The 14,464-nt window shown below is 42.6% G+C and overlaps 1 protein-coding gene across 1 annotated transcript in view; it reads right to left on the bottom strand.

The window, feature by feature from the left end:
- Positions 1–241: 241 nt before the first annotated feature.
- The window catches only part of crppa (CDP-L-ribitol pyrophosphorylase A), a 36,488-nt gene continuing 22,265 nt past the window's right edge, over positions 242–14,464 (bottom strand). Inside the window, exon 10 of the mRNA XM_014200612.2 lies at positions 242–1,379. Within this exon, the coding sequence (XP_014056087.1) occupies positions 1,275–1,379 (105 nt within the window). The 3' untranslated portion in view covers positions 242–1,274. The remainder of the gene's footprint in view (positions 1,380–14,464) is intronic.

Below are 14,464 nucleotides of genomic sequence, written 5' to 3'. Positions count from 1 at the left end.
ACTGATGTAAGGTCTGTGCTACTGTATCCATTTGAATGGAATATGTAACAGTAGGGATTGTGCCATTATAACGCCATAGGGAGATTCTCTACAAAATGGTCGATACGGTAATGAAACCAAAGGGAGAGTGAGATGTCCGAGGTGGTCTGCGAACCCTCAATGTTGTGGTCATAGTATAATCAAAACAAAGACAATTTATGTGATGGCTAAAATGAAAAGAAAAGTCGTTTTAATGAAAGCATTCTTTCAATAACATTTAATAATTTTATGCCTCCACTCAAACATGGCAGTACAAAATCACACATGTATACAGTAATGTCAACTCCTCTCCTCCATTCAGCAGCACCTTTATCTTGTGATCTAGAGACCATCCCACATTAAAAAACTATAGTATGCTATGGTATATATACACTATAGTATTAAGTATAGTGTTTTTGCAGACTGTGTTTACTATAGTAATCTGTAGCATTTACAGTTAACTATGGTATAAATACCGTCGTAAAAGAAAAGTGTAGTATATACTATAGTAATTAGTGCAAGTGTTTTTGAAGACTGTAGTATACTACAGTATTTACTGTAGTGTTTTTGCAGACATTACTGTAGTATTTACTATAGTGTTCTTGTTTTATTATCTTTTACACAGAAGTGGAGGCTTTTTTCCTTCAGGAAACCTTTTGGGGAAATACTAAAAGAGCAAATTTGCCATAACCTGTAGGTAGGTAGGACTGGGGTCTGAACGGATAGTTCAGAGCTTCTGGTCTTTTCTATAACCTGTAGGGAACACAATTATGGGTGGCACAAATTGGGATATGGGGGAGGGTAATGGGCACGGTATATGCCAATTAAATCCTGCAGTATTTACTATAGTTTAAAAAAAAGTGTTGTGTTTTTGCTGACATTACTGTAGTATTTACTATAGTATTCTACTGTAGGACTACACATGATTGAGGGATACTAAGTACTGTAGTATGCTATAGTAAACTGTAGTATTTCTTCATGTGAATGAAACGCAGTACTGTTTGAAGTCTCAGACCATAGGACTATAGACAGTCTCACACACTTGCAAAGCGATCTTTCTTCATATACACCCGTCTCACGTTAAACTCTTCCCAATCCATCACACTGTTCCTTTTTCTAGTGCAGTTCATGACATACAGAGTTTGAAGGCTTGGAGTGTTTCTCAAACACACACCTTGTGGCCAAGCCGTAGGTGGGTAGTGATGAAGGTGGTCCGAGGCGAGGCTGGACGAAGTGATCTGCTCTTCCGGGTTGGCTCACGCCTGGAGCAGCTGTCCTGTAAGGGCGGGGCTTCTGTCCCGGATCAGAGCACATGACATCTGGGCCACCTTCTCCACTGACCGCCCCCAAAGTGTAGCTTCCTGCAGCATCCACATACATACAGAGAGACACTGTGAGGATCCTCAGTGCAAAGACACATAATCTGATCCACAGACAGACATACTGTGCTGCTGCATATCCTGATTTATCAAACCAATCACAGTGGGGAGGATCTCCTTCACACAAGTTTGACTGTTCAAATACAATGCACAGCCCTTTGAGCTTATTTAGAACAGACAAAAACAGTACAATCCACCAAGTATACCCATCGATATTCACACACACACACACACACACACACACACACACACACACACACACACAACCTGCTGGGATCACACCAAAAGCCTTGTGATTGACAGATACCGTGACTTACACAGAACGTCCCATGTCGAGTCCATTGTCTCTTAGGAGGATTCCTCCCTAGAAAAGCAGCCCTTCTCACATTCTCCGGTGTTGTAATGCCTACCGCATGTCCATAAAATCGGCCAAACAAACATCTGAATTCTCCTAAATCAAATTTTGTTAAGAATTCCCATTTGCAGGGTGGGTGGGGAAATGATCGTTGCCCACATGTGATTCGATAGAGAGTTCAATCAACAGACGGAAGCAATTTGAAAAAGGCAGAACTTCAAAATTAAACCTCTATGATTTTTTCGAAAGTGCGTTTCAGAATTACAGGTCCCGCTGCAGTCGTAAGCCCAGGCGAGGGCATTCTTTACAGTTTACAGTGCATGATATTGGACAGATCTGCAGAAAACCACACGTTCAACTACAGACAGAATGTGTGTGTCTGATCTAACAGGCTAGGGTCCCACTGCTTTTAAAAAGGGAGACTCTCTACTGTTGTGGTCGTTTGCTTTCGTGATTCCTCTGTGCCTTGTGTGTTTTTTTTTTTCAGGCTGCCTGCGAATGCCTTTCGTAATCGTCTTTCACTCCCTTCTCCATTCCTGACATCAGTGAGTGACTCCCGGTTTGGGTTAGTAGTTGCTTGATGAGGCCCCCTCGTTGGGATAAGTCTGGTTTCTGTCTTTCAGTGTTTTAGAGAACTATGGTGCTGCCGTTCTGTTCCACCACTGATCTGAAGGGGATCTCTCAACATGTACTCTACTCTATTCAGCCTGGTCAATTTCACATTGGACCTCACGAGTTTGAATATCATCCTAGTCACGAAGCATTGGAAACTGTGGTGGAATGAGATTTCATTAAAGTCTTACGTTCTCCACGTTTGAATTTATTTGAATGATGATTGCTAGCGCGACTACTCGTTTGTGAACCTATAGCGCTTAATCTATTGCTACGGTGTCCATATTAGGACAGACTCAGAGTCACAAGGAGTTCTGCTCTCATCTCCCAGTGGAATGACTTGTGTAATTGGATTGTTGTTTGATTGTGTAAAATTGTAAAAGAAACATTTCTAATTCAGCCCCTCCTGGGTATTATTCAGATGAAACGTTATCAGTGACCAGACCTAAAAGACGTGTAGGGGCGCAGGGGAATGTACGTGGTGAGGTATGAGAGCGCTCAGAGCGGTGAGCGTAGAATCAGGCCTGACCGTGGTTAATGTGACTGAGCACTGGGATCCAGAACTCCTGGAGCAACTCCCTAATCAGAACCAGTGTTGGAGAGTCAGATGACCAGAATTTTCCACACCAAAAGGGGATCAGAGGCTACAACTGCTGCTAGATGGATCAGCAATCATCTATTGATTAAAGCAACACAAAATCATAATGGAGTCAAAATATGGTAGCTTTGAGCAGGTTCCAGGAGTATTTCATTTCAGCTTTTCCTGTGTTCGCCTATTATGTTTTTCTATTTACATTTGGCCCTGGTTTTAAGAAATCAGAAAAGCGCAGGGAATGAAAAAAAATTAGGCTTCTCCTGTTTTTCTTTAAGATGTACCAAAGTCATTGTTATTTTATTTAAAGGGATACTTTGGGATTTTGGCAATTAAGCACTTTATCTACTTCCCCAGAGTCAGATGTTTATTTTTACCTTTATTTAACTAGGCAAGTCAGTTAAGAACAAATTCTTATTTACAATGACGGCCTAGGAACAGTGAGTTAACTGCCTTGTTCAGGGGAAGAACGACAGATTTTTGGTGGATGTACTCATGGACACCATTTTTATTTCTCTGCATTCAGTATGAAGGAAGTTGGAGACAATTTCGCGAGCAAATGCTAACTAGCGTTAGCGCAATGACTGGAGGTCTATGGTATCTACTAGCATGCTAGCAGTTTGCATCAAACTGCATGCAGATATAAAAATGGTATCCATGATTTCATCTGATTCTGGGGAAGTAGATAAGGGGCTTCATTGCCAAAATCCTGAAGTATCCCTTTAATTACTAGTACTTGGCAATGCAGCCTGGTCTCAGAGTAGACGTAACATAGTAAACGTAAATTCGTTGGACTCAAATTAGTAAGATATGTTTGGTTTGGTATGGCTACACAAGACAGATGGTTACTTAAGGTAAAAACTAAAGTAGGGTGGTTGGTCTGGAAGAATGGGGGTGATATAACACGAACGTCTAGCAACCCAAAGGTCGCGAGTTCGAATCTCATCACGGAAAATTTTAGCTACTTAGCAACTAATTAGCATGTTAGCTAACCCTTCCCCTAATCATTTTAGCAAATTCTTCCCCTAACCTTAACCCTTTTAACCCTTCCCCTAACCGTTTAACCTAACTCCTAAACTTAACCCTTTACCCTAACCTATCTAAAGTTAGCCAGCTAGCTACAGTAGCCACCTAGTTAGAATTCGTAACATATCATACATTTTACAAATTCGTAACCTATTGTATGTTTAGCAAACTCGTAATATATAATACGAATTGTAATTCGTAACATACCATACGAAATGGATGATGGACATCCACCAATTAATACATACAAAACATAACATACTAAATGGAGTGTCTTAGATTTACATACAGAATAATATGAAATGCTCTGAGACCAGGTTGGGCAATGAGGATTGGGGCCAATACATCTGTGAGCAGTCAACAGAATATGGCAGCAAATGTAGTCTTTTACCCCAACATTGACTGGATATTCCAAAATTACAGAAATACACGTTAGTTTGTCAGTTTGAGATTGGGAGCCAAAGCTTTACGAGAAATCAAAGCATTCTAGGAAACCTGATTGCAACTCTTCCCCTTTATTTGCACCATAAGTAAAATAACCAATACATATTTTTTTTCTCTCTCAAACGGTCTTCAATCTAATTAAGAAAAATAACTTATTGATAAAGGCCATGGCAATCAGTTCATCACACGGAATCAATTCCAGAATGTTCCATGTGTTTGAGGCATTAGTGGACTATGAGGATGATCAATGTTAATTAGTCCATTATTTACCACCCAAGTGCATTGTCTAAGGGAATGTCCGGGAAAGCTTTAAGAGTATAGTGCCATGTCATGGGCTCATTTGAGACAGCTATAATCCCAGCCCTTCTAAGTACCAAGCTAATGATCACTCCCCTTAACGAGCTCTGTTTGGTTATGAGCGCAGCATGACAAGTCTAACTGCTGGAAAATAAAAAAGAAAGGAATTTAAAAAAAGAGGAATCAAGAGAAAGCAACTGGAGATCACCAAGGAGGATCAACGTTTAAAGCCCCGTCTAAGCCTTTGCGTTGAATTTTTTTTCCACTCGGGAAATACACGCCTTTAAAATATGAATTATACTTCATAACAACGCATTATTAAATCAACTAGTCGCTCTCTGGTTCATGAGCAAGAATTGAGTCCCTTTGAAGTCAATACAGCTTTGAGCAGATACAACTGTCGCTGGCTGTTGCCAACTTGAGCAATCAGGGGAGAAGGGCCTGGTCAGGGAGGTGACCAAGAACCCGATGGTCACTCTGACAGAGTTCCTCTGTGGAGATGGGAAAACTTTCCAGAAGGACAACCATCTCTGCAGCACTCCACCAATCAGGCCTTTATTATGGTAGAGTGGCCAGACGGAAGCCACTCCTCAGTAAAAGGCACGACAGCCCGCTTGGAGTTTGCCAAAAGGCACCTAAAGGACTCTCAGATCATGAGAAAAAAGATTCTCTGGTCTGATGAAACCAAGATTGAACTCTTTGGCCTGAATGCCAAGCGTCACGTCTGTAGGAAACCTGGCACCATCCCTACGGTGAAGCATGTTGTGGGGATGTTTTTCAGCAGTAGAGACTGGAAGACTAGTCAGGATTGAGTGAAAGATGAACAGAGCAATGTACACAGAGATCCTTGATGAAAACCTGCTCCAGAGGACTCAGGACCTCAGACTGGGGTGAAGGTTCACCTTCCAACATGACAACAACCCTAAGCACACAGCCAAGACAATGCATGAGCGGCTTCGGGACAAGTTTCTGAATGTCCTTCAGTGGCCAAGCAAGAGCCTGGATTTGAACCCAATCGAACATCTCTGGAGAGACCGGAAAATAGCTGTGCAGCGACGCTCCCCATCCAACCTGACAGAGCTTGAGAGGATCTTAGGAGAAGAATGGGAGAAACTCCCCAAATACAGGTGTGCCAAGCTTGTAGCGTCATACCCAAGACTCGAGGCTGTAATCGCTACCAAAGGTACTTCAACAAAGTACTGAGTAAAGGGTCTGAATACCTATTTAAATGTGATCCGTTTTTTTATTTGTAATACTTATTTTTAAACCTTTTTTTAACTGTTTTTGCTTTATCCTTGTGGTGTATTCTGTGTCGATTGATAAGGGGGAAAAAATGATTTCATCCACTTTAGAAAAAGGCTGTAACGTTACAAAATGTGGAAAAAGTGAAGTGGTCTAAATACTTTCTGAATGCAGCGTATAACTGGTTTCAGATTGAAATGTAGGCCTATCCGATGACAGAAAGAGGAAACCGAGGCATAAATAATGTCAGCTCACTCAAATTACTCTGCATGGTCTCGCCAGACATGGCGGGTACCTCTCCTGACCCTAGCTCACCCACTAAACTTTTCTGTCATTGGCAGAGTCTCTGTCTGTTCAGTACTCCCCCTCTTCGCTTCTTTCCACTGCTGGCGCTCCAGGATGCATATAAACCCCTCTCACTAATGAGGCCCTATCTGGCCCATTGTTACGAACACACGCACACTCAACAGGTAGTCCCTGTATAGTTATTTTCCACTCCCTGTATATAGCCATGATATTTTTACTCGTAATTGTTATTCACTGCGTATTTATTCCTCGTGTCACTATTTCTATTCGGAAGGGCCTGTAAGTAAGCATTTCACTGTTAGTCTACACCTGTTGTTTACGAAGCATGTGATGAATAACATTTGATTTGATTGACTTGCTGAGAGAGAGGGAATCTGAAACGAGGGCGGGGGGTTCATTTCTCCATGTCTCTAGCACCATCTAGTCTAGTCAGACCCAATAACATGTCCTCCAGGGCCGAGGTGGTTTTCCATTGGCTCTCAGTCTCACCATGTCTTCCAGAGGTTTAATATGGACGGGGAAAACAGTTGGTTGGGGTGTAACACCACACACAAATAGGCCTACAGTATCTCTGAGGCATAGAGAAGTGCTGAGACATGTGGAATAGAAAGACACCTGACTTGGAGTAGAAGTAAGTATAATAAAACAGGTAGTTTGGATTCTGGATGTTGATTGGTTGAAACAGCATACATGTAATGACTGCATTGTAATCGATGCTTGTCAAATGCCTGATCTAAATATGTGTAGCAATAAATACGTATACACACTAGGTATAGTGCCCACCTGTGTTGTGGGATACAATGATTAAAAAAAGTCCCAACACATGTATCTGAGACCTAGTGCTCTCACAACAAGGGGAGGTCCATTTTGTGGGACATTTCATATTAAACTAGGAAATATGAAATTAACCCAAATGAGCATGACAAATGCAGCATTAGACTAAAACCACAGAGCACTTTGATAAGTGGAATATATTTCACCGATATTACACATGGGGTAACCTCATTTTCCACTTTATCATGACAGTCTGCCATGGACTTTCATATAGAAAATTTCCCTGACAAAAGTCCATCATTTGTACATATTAGTGGGAAAAGTGTCACAAGTTATACAGTATACAGTGGGGGGGGGAGTATTTGATCCCCTGCTGATTTTGTACGTTTGTCCACTTACAAAGAAATGATCAGTCTATAATTTTAATAGTAGGTTTATTTGAACAGTGAGAGACAGAATAACAACAAAAAAATCCAGAAAAACACATGTCAAATGTTATAAAATTATTTGCATTTTAATGAGGGAAATAAGTATTTGACCCCTCTGCAAAACATGACTTAGTACTTGGTGGCAAAACCCTTGTTGGCAATCACAGAGGTCAGACGTTTCTTGTAGTTGGCCATCAGGTTTGCACACATCTCAGGAGGGATTTTGTCCCACTCCTCTTTGCAGATCTTCTCCAAGTCATTAAGGTTTCGAGGCAGACGTTTGGCAACTCGAACCTTCAGCTCCCTCCACAGATTTTCTATGGGATTAAGGTCTGGAGACTGGCTAGGCCACTCCAGGACCTTAATGTGCTTCTTCTTGAGCCACTCCTTTGTTGCCTTGGCCGTGTGTTTTGGGTCATTGTCATGCTGGAATACCCATCCACGACCCATTTTCAATGCCCTGGCTGAGGGAAGGAGGTTCTCACCCAAGATTTGACGGTACATGGCCCCATCCTTTGATGCGGTGAAGTTGTCCTGTCCCCTTAGCAGAAAAACACCCCCAAAGCATAATGTTTCCACCTCCATGTTTGACGGTGGAGATGGTGTTCTTGGGGTCATAGGCGGCATTCCTCCTCCTCCAAACACGGCGAGTTGAGTTGATGTCAAAGAGCTCCATTTTGGTCTCATCTGACCACAACACTTTCACCCAGTTGTCCTCTGAGTCATTCAGATGTTCATTGGCAAACTTCAGATGGGCATGTATATGTATTCTTGAGCAGGGGGACCTTGCGGGCGCTGCAGGATTTCAGTCCTTCATGGCGTAGTGTGTTACCAATTGTTTTCTTGGTGACTATGGTCCCAGCTGCCTTGAGATCATTGACAAGATCCTCCCGTGTAGTTCTGATCTGATTCCTCACCGTTCTCATGATCATTGCTACTCCACGTGGTGAGATCTTGCATGGAGCCCCAGGCCGAGGGAGATCGACAGTTCTTTTGTGTTTCTTCCATTTGCGAATAATCTGTCACCTTCTCACCAAGCTGCTTGGCAATGGTCTTGTAGCCCATTCCAGCCTTGTGTAGGTCTACAATCTTGTCCCTGTCTACAATCTTGTCCCTGACATCCTTGGAGAGCTCTTTGGTCTTGGCCATGGTGGAGAGTTTGGAATCTGATTGATTGATTGCTTCTGTGGACAGGTGTCTTTTTTTACAGGTAACAAGCTGCGGTTAGGAGCACTCCCTTTAAGAGTGTGCTCCTAATCTCAGCTCGTTACCTGTATAAAAGACACATGGGAGCCAGAAATCTTTCTGATTGAGAGGGGGTCAAATACTTATTTCCCTCATTAAAATGCAAATCAATTTATAACATTTCTGACATGCGTTTTTCTGGATATTATTGTTGTTATGCTGTCTCTCACTGTTCAAATAAACCTACCATTAAAATTATAGACTGATCCTTTCTTTGTCAGTGGGCAAACATACAAAATCAGCAGGGGATCAAATACTTTTTTCCCCCACTGTATGCCATATGTAACCCAAGAACAGAGCATATAACAGAGTTATACTCATTTAAAAGTTACTCCTCTACAGCAATCATCCACATCTCATATTTTAGTACCTAATACATGTTCTTTCTACATGGAAGTGTTCAATTAAAAGTGCATCGACAAATTAACTTAGAATAGGTATCAAAAGTTAGTGACATATGGAATAAACACAAATGCTCTCTCGCAAGCACGGACACACACACGGACACACACACACACACACACACACACACTAGCCTTGTTATTCCAAACTGAAACCACACGTTTACAGAATGAAACTACAAATCATTACGGAGTCTATTTTTACATACTGTTTAAGAGGAGGATTTTGACAGGAGTAAGACTATATGTCTTTGAAAGAGGAGAAAACATCAGCAGACCACACAATAAGCAATCCTTTGCGTACTAGCTAACTTTACTTTTAAAATGCCACAGATGGGATCAACCTTTCCATCATGGAAGCAGAGCTGTGTATAGCAGTCCACCGCCACACATGAAGGGGCTCTTTGAAGTTTTGGGTTTTAGCAATTAGTTTTAACAGTGACAATTTGCACGCCTCTGTCATTTTGAGATCTCAAGCCCTGAGGACTAGCTACCGAGGGCTCCCACTTCTGTTCCCTTCATGGATTGCCAGTGGAGCTGGAGTCCTCAGTAAAAACAGCTCATGGAAAAGCTTTCCTTAGCGCCGGGCCAAGTGCCCTGGAAAGAGTTGTTAGAATCACACTACCCAGCGAAGAAATCGTCCAGAACGGCCTGTTGAGACATACTGTATGACAAAATGTTTGGGACGCATTGTAATTTTCTTCTATGCTTGTTGTGCCGTTAGCCACGAGGGCAGTATCAGTTTCTGTGGGCAGTTTCAAACTCTTCCATGAGCAGATCCGCCTTGCTAAAAACGCTGAACATTTGCTTCTTGTTTATTACCGTCTAAAATAGTAGTCTAAAATAAGAAAAAGTTGTATAAGAAGCTCTCCCCAAATGACCTATGAGGTGAGTCCTGTTGGTACAATAGGACTGGGGGGGGGGGGAAACACCTATTCCCTTTGGTTTAAAAGGATTGTGTTTCATCCTTCTGACAGCATGTCCTTTTCTTGGTATTGAGGACCCCCCACCCACCCCACCCCCCCCTCTAATTCTATGGGGAGGCGGTAGCTAGGGGCTAAACAGACAGAGGGGGATAGCAGGTCTGGTTAATGTCTGGTTCAGAGACTTGATATGAGCCCAAACCTAACACCCAAGATTTGGAGTAACTTCATCCAAAGTACAGCCTACAAGGCTACTGCTTGGGCCATGCTAAATTAGGAAGACCCAACTCAACAGTTAAACCATTGATTTGGGATTAGTGATTCAGGCCAAAGGGTCTGGAAGTGAGGAAATGTGACAGGCCGCTGGTCAATGATTTTAGGGTGAGGCGTTGGACGTGGCAAGGTGCCAGAATGTCTGTATTTGGGATGACCTTGTCCCTCCCATTCTGCTGCACTTCATTTGAAAAGGACACGTATCGTATGAGAATTCTTAAGTGCGTCGATGTTGATCCTCCGCCACTCGTGTGGAACTTTTGTGAGTCTCCTCAGACTTTCCAGCCAAGGAAAACCACACTTGCATTGATACATAGCTGCTTCTTAGACCCCACTGATACAACAATTGCTGTTGCACAAACTGCTCACAGTACAGCGAGAAAACTCACTTTGAAAAGGCGTCTCCAAAATATTCTGACAACTACGGTACGTATAGACTTCCCTTTGACTAATCAAACAACAAACCCAGTCAAAATGGGCACACAGAGCATTTCAGCAAAGAAAATAAAAAGGAAGTCTGTGTTTCCATAGGGTCTTTTCAGAATGAATGCTGTGTTATTTCAACAAGCTCGAGTGAGTGATGACTTGAATTTGGCCCACCGGCAGACATACCTCTAAACAGTAACCAGGACAATGACTCTTCAGTTATAGAGGCATGAATACATGGGGAGGATGTATGCACTGGGACATACCAACCTCCACCCACACAAACACCCACCCACACACCCACCCACCCACACACACACACCTCATTTGGTTATGATAGTAGAAAGTCCCCATATTACAGATAAACATGACATGGTCTGTATCGTAGGACATCTTAGGTCAAATACAGGTACTGGTATTTTGCTCACTGACACCCCAGACATCCCAGACATGACACACCCTGGACTTAAACCCAGTACATCCTGGTCACGGCTTAGCGTCCTCACTTCCACTCCAAACACGGAGGGTAGAATGTAATCGCAGACATATCTCCCATAAGCCAGGCATACAAACACCGGTGCAACAATGTGTTTCTATACTTCTGTCAAAACAACTGCATCTCACAGACTAAACAACGAGGGGATATGCAGGCCGTGCGGCCTACCAGACGATGAGTGTGAGACTGAGTGGGCAGGCAATGGGCCGTGCAATTGATATCAAAACACTTCCCAAAAAATACCAATAGGTGTTTGAGACAGACGCATCACTGATTTAAATCAAATCTAAACGTTTGGAATTGGATTCTATTATCATCACCTTCAAAGATACAGTATCTGTAGGTAATGATGTTCTAACATTATCATCACCTTCAAAGATACAGTATCTGTAGGTAATGATGTTCTAACATTATCATCACCTTCAAAGATACAGTATCTGTAGGTAATGATGTTCTAACATTATCATCACCTTCAAAGATACAGTATCTGTAGGTAATGATATTCGAACATTGTAATCACATTCAAGGTTTACTGTGAGGATTTTCCACAGACCAAAACACACAATACCATGTCACAGTGAGGTCTTGCCCCCAATGTAGACACAAGCACACGTCTGAAAGGTGAACACTTCTCAAAGAAGCCTTAAAAAGGAGCCTGTAAAGCAAAAGTGTAATCCTTCCAGTGCCATCTCTCTCACACAGCATTATAAAGACGTGTTAACTCTATCCGCCAATACTGTGGGTGGTCAATACTGTGGGTGGTCAATACTGTGGGTGGTCAATACTGTGGGTGGTCACAGCGCACAAAGCTAGTGGTAAAGTAAATTCACATATGAATACACTTTGGCATTCTTTGCCTGAGTATATGTTTATAAACTAATTTAGAGAGACCTGGAATGTATTAATCCACTATAAAAGAACATATCCTTTTGTTTGTAATAGTTCCCGTAGTTGGAATGCCGTTTCCCCGATTAGGACTTGACTTAGATGTCCCATCACTGAGAGAACCCATTGCTGGTCATTACATTTAAAAAAAACAATAATAATTTAATCGACCAAATCAAAGCTGAGTAAACAGTGCTTTTGGTATGTCTAAGTCCTCCCTAGCCAAACTCCTGCGGTTGAGTTTCACACATACCAGCACACATCTGGCGCACTCTGGGCACAAAAGATCAAGCTTGATATCCTGCAAGTCTCCTGGGTCCACATCTTCCCAAGGCCCTATGGGCCCTGGTGCACTATATAGAGGAAAGAGTGCCATTTGAGACTCACCCAGGGGGTTTCTTATCTTGGTTTCCACAGGGATCCACCATAACAGTTACAGACATCATTATGAGAAAACAAAAGGGAACTAAATTAGGCTTATGACAGGGGAAAATAGTGTGTGAACGAGCGGCTGCATATTGGAACATAAATCTGATGCTAACCATTAGAAGATCTACAGAAGATTGGCCAAATCTGTCAGCGCTGTCGGATATGTTATTGGAGTGACGGAAAACAGCTTTCACACTGGGGTTGAGTTTTTGCAAGCACTTGATTCACTTTATCTACGGTTCATTCAGCCGTGCACTTTTCCTATGCAGTGCCTGAAATTATACAGTACACTTTTTCCAAACCCTGGTACAAGACAGATTTCAAATCAACAGAGCGAACTAACCACGTGTATTTGAATTACTGTTTTAATTACAGTTGACCTTATTCCTTGCATTCTCACCGTGTCAGTGTGAGTCCTTTTCTAACAAAGATAAAATAGAGCTTACGTTTGTCCTGTTTCACTGCATGTACAAGTAGGTAACCTGCACCAGTGTGAGGTTTGAAATGGAAATCTCCTGAGACACCCTCGTAGAGTGGGGTCACGGCCAGGGTTCAGCCGTTACTCACGGCGACCCTGGAGTGATTAGGGTGTTAAGCAATTAAGTGCCTTGCTCAAGGACAGATTGACAGATTTTCACCTTATCGGATCGAGGACTCAAACTTGCAACCTTTCAGTTACTGGCCCAACGCTCCAACCGCTAGGCTACCTGCCGCCCATATGAAAGTACTCTTGAAGGGTGCGCTACTCAAGGTCTAACACATCTTAGTTAACACAAAAACACGTGGCATCTTAGCCCAGGAGAATTGTTGAGCTGTGGTTGAGAGTGATTGGGAGCGTGCCCAAAACCACAGTGGCGGTGGTCGTCCCTGCTCTCCCATGATCCCGTGACCTCGGTGAGGGTGCACGTCCAGGTAAGACTATGAGAAGGGTGTACAGTTTCACCTGCCTGCCATGCGGATGATGGACCTAAACAGGGAAGAGAATAGACCTATAAAGCCTTCCCTTTTTCTTTCTCTCGCTTTTCTCTTCTTTTCCAGAGGCTAATCTCTTCTCAGGTTTAAGGTATTCCTGGTCTAGGATCTTTGAGGAGAAGGAAACGCGGGGTGGGTAAATATCAGGGCTCTCACTGAGGGGATTAGAGCACCCATATATCACTGTGACAACCCTCTTTTCATGCGGTGACAGTTTGCCAGGACCCTGCGATGGGGGGGGGATCCGGTGACACTTCCTATCGCCGCGGCAGCCATTGATAGGGGATATGATCAGTTTTCACACCGTCAGATCGGTTTACTGCACTAGAGCGTCTCCCAACTCTCACCACCGACAACTTCAGCCAACGGCTTAAATGGTCTGAGTGTTCAGTGTTCACACATCATGGCACACATGTCAGGTGTGCATCTTTGGTTAGGTAGAATAACACCATCGCAACAGGTCTGTGGAGGGGCTTTGATCACAGATCTTTCCACAAAGGCGGCAGTTCATTGCCCGTGACTCCATTTGTTCAGCTTGGGAGAAATCTTTACCTTAGGTAAACATAGGAATGGTTTTGCCACGCTGCGTTCCAGCTGTGGGTGTTGCCTTGAATAACATGAAACTACAGTCATGGTTCCTTTAAGTAGATCAACTTTGGGTCCAAAAATACATTTTCTGAAGGCCAATAAAATTCATCATTTTTATACACTTAAAATGGCACTCATTTATTCATCTTTTAAGCTATAATACTACTAAAATTGCCATTAATATGTGCAAAAGTGTACTTGTGGCAATCCATTCTACTGTAGATAAATATAACTCCAGACATTCAGTTCTCCATTATCCTGTACAGACTTCAGGGTGTGTCTTGTATTCCCCCAGTATGATACATAACAGAAGCATTTCAATTATCTACATTATTGTTCTTCTCTATCCCTAC

This window comes from Salmo salar, chromosome ssa05 (assembly GCF_905237065.1).
Source record: "Salmo salar chromosome ssa05, Ssal_v3.1, whole genome shotgun sequence".
Classification (NCBI taxonomy): domain Eukaryota; kingdom Metazoa; phylum Chordata; class Actinopteri; order Salmoniformes; family Salmonidae; genus Salmo; species Salmo salar.
Note: the sequence above shows the minus strand (reverse complement) of the source record. Positions and strands in the feature narration are given on the sequence as shown.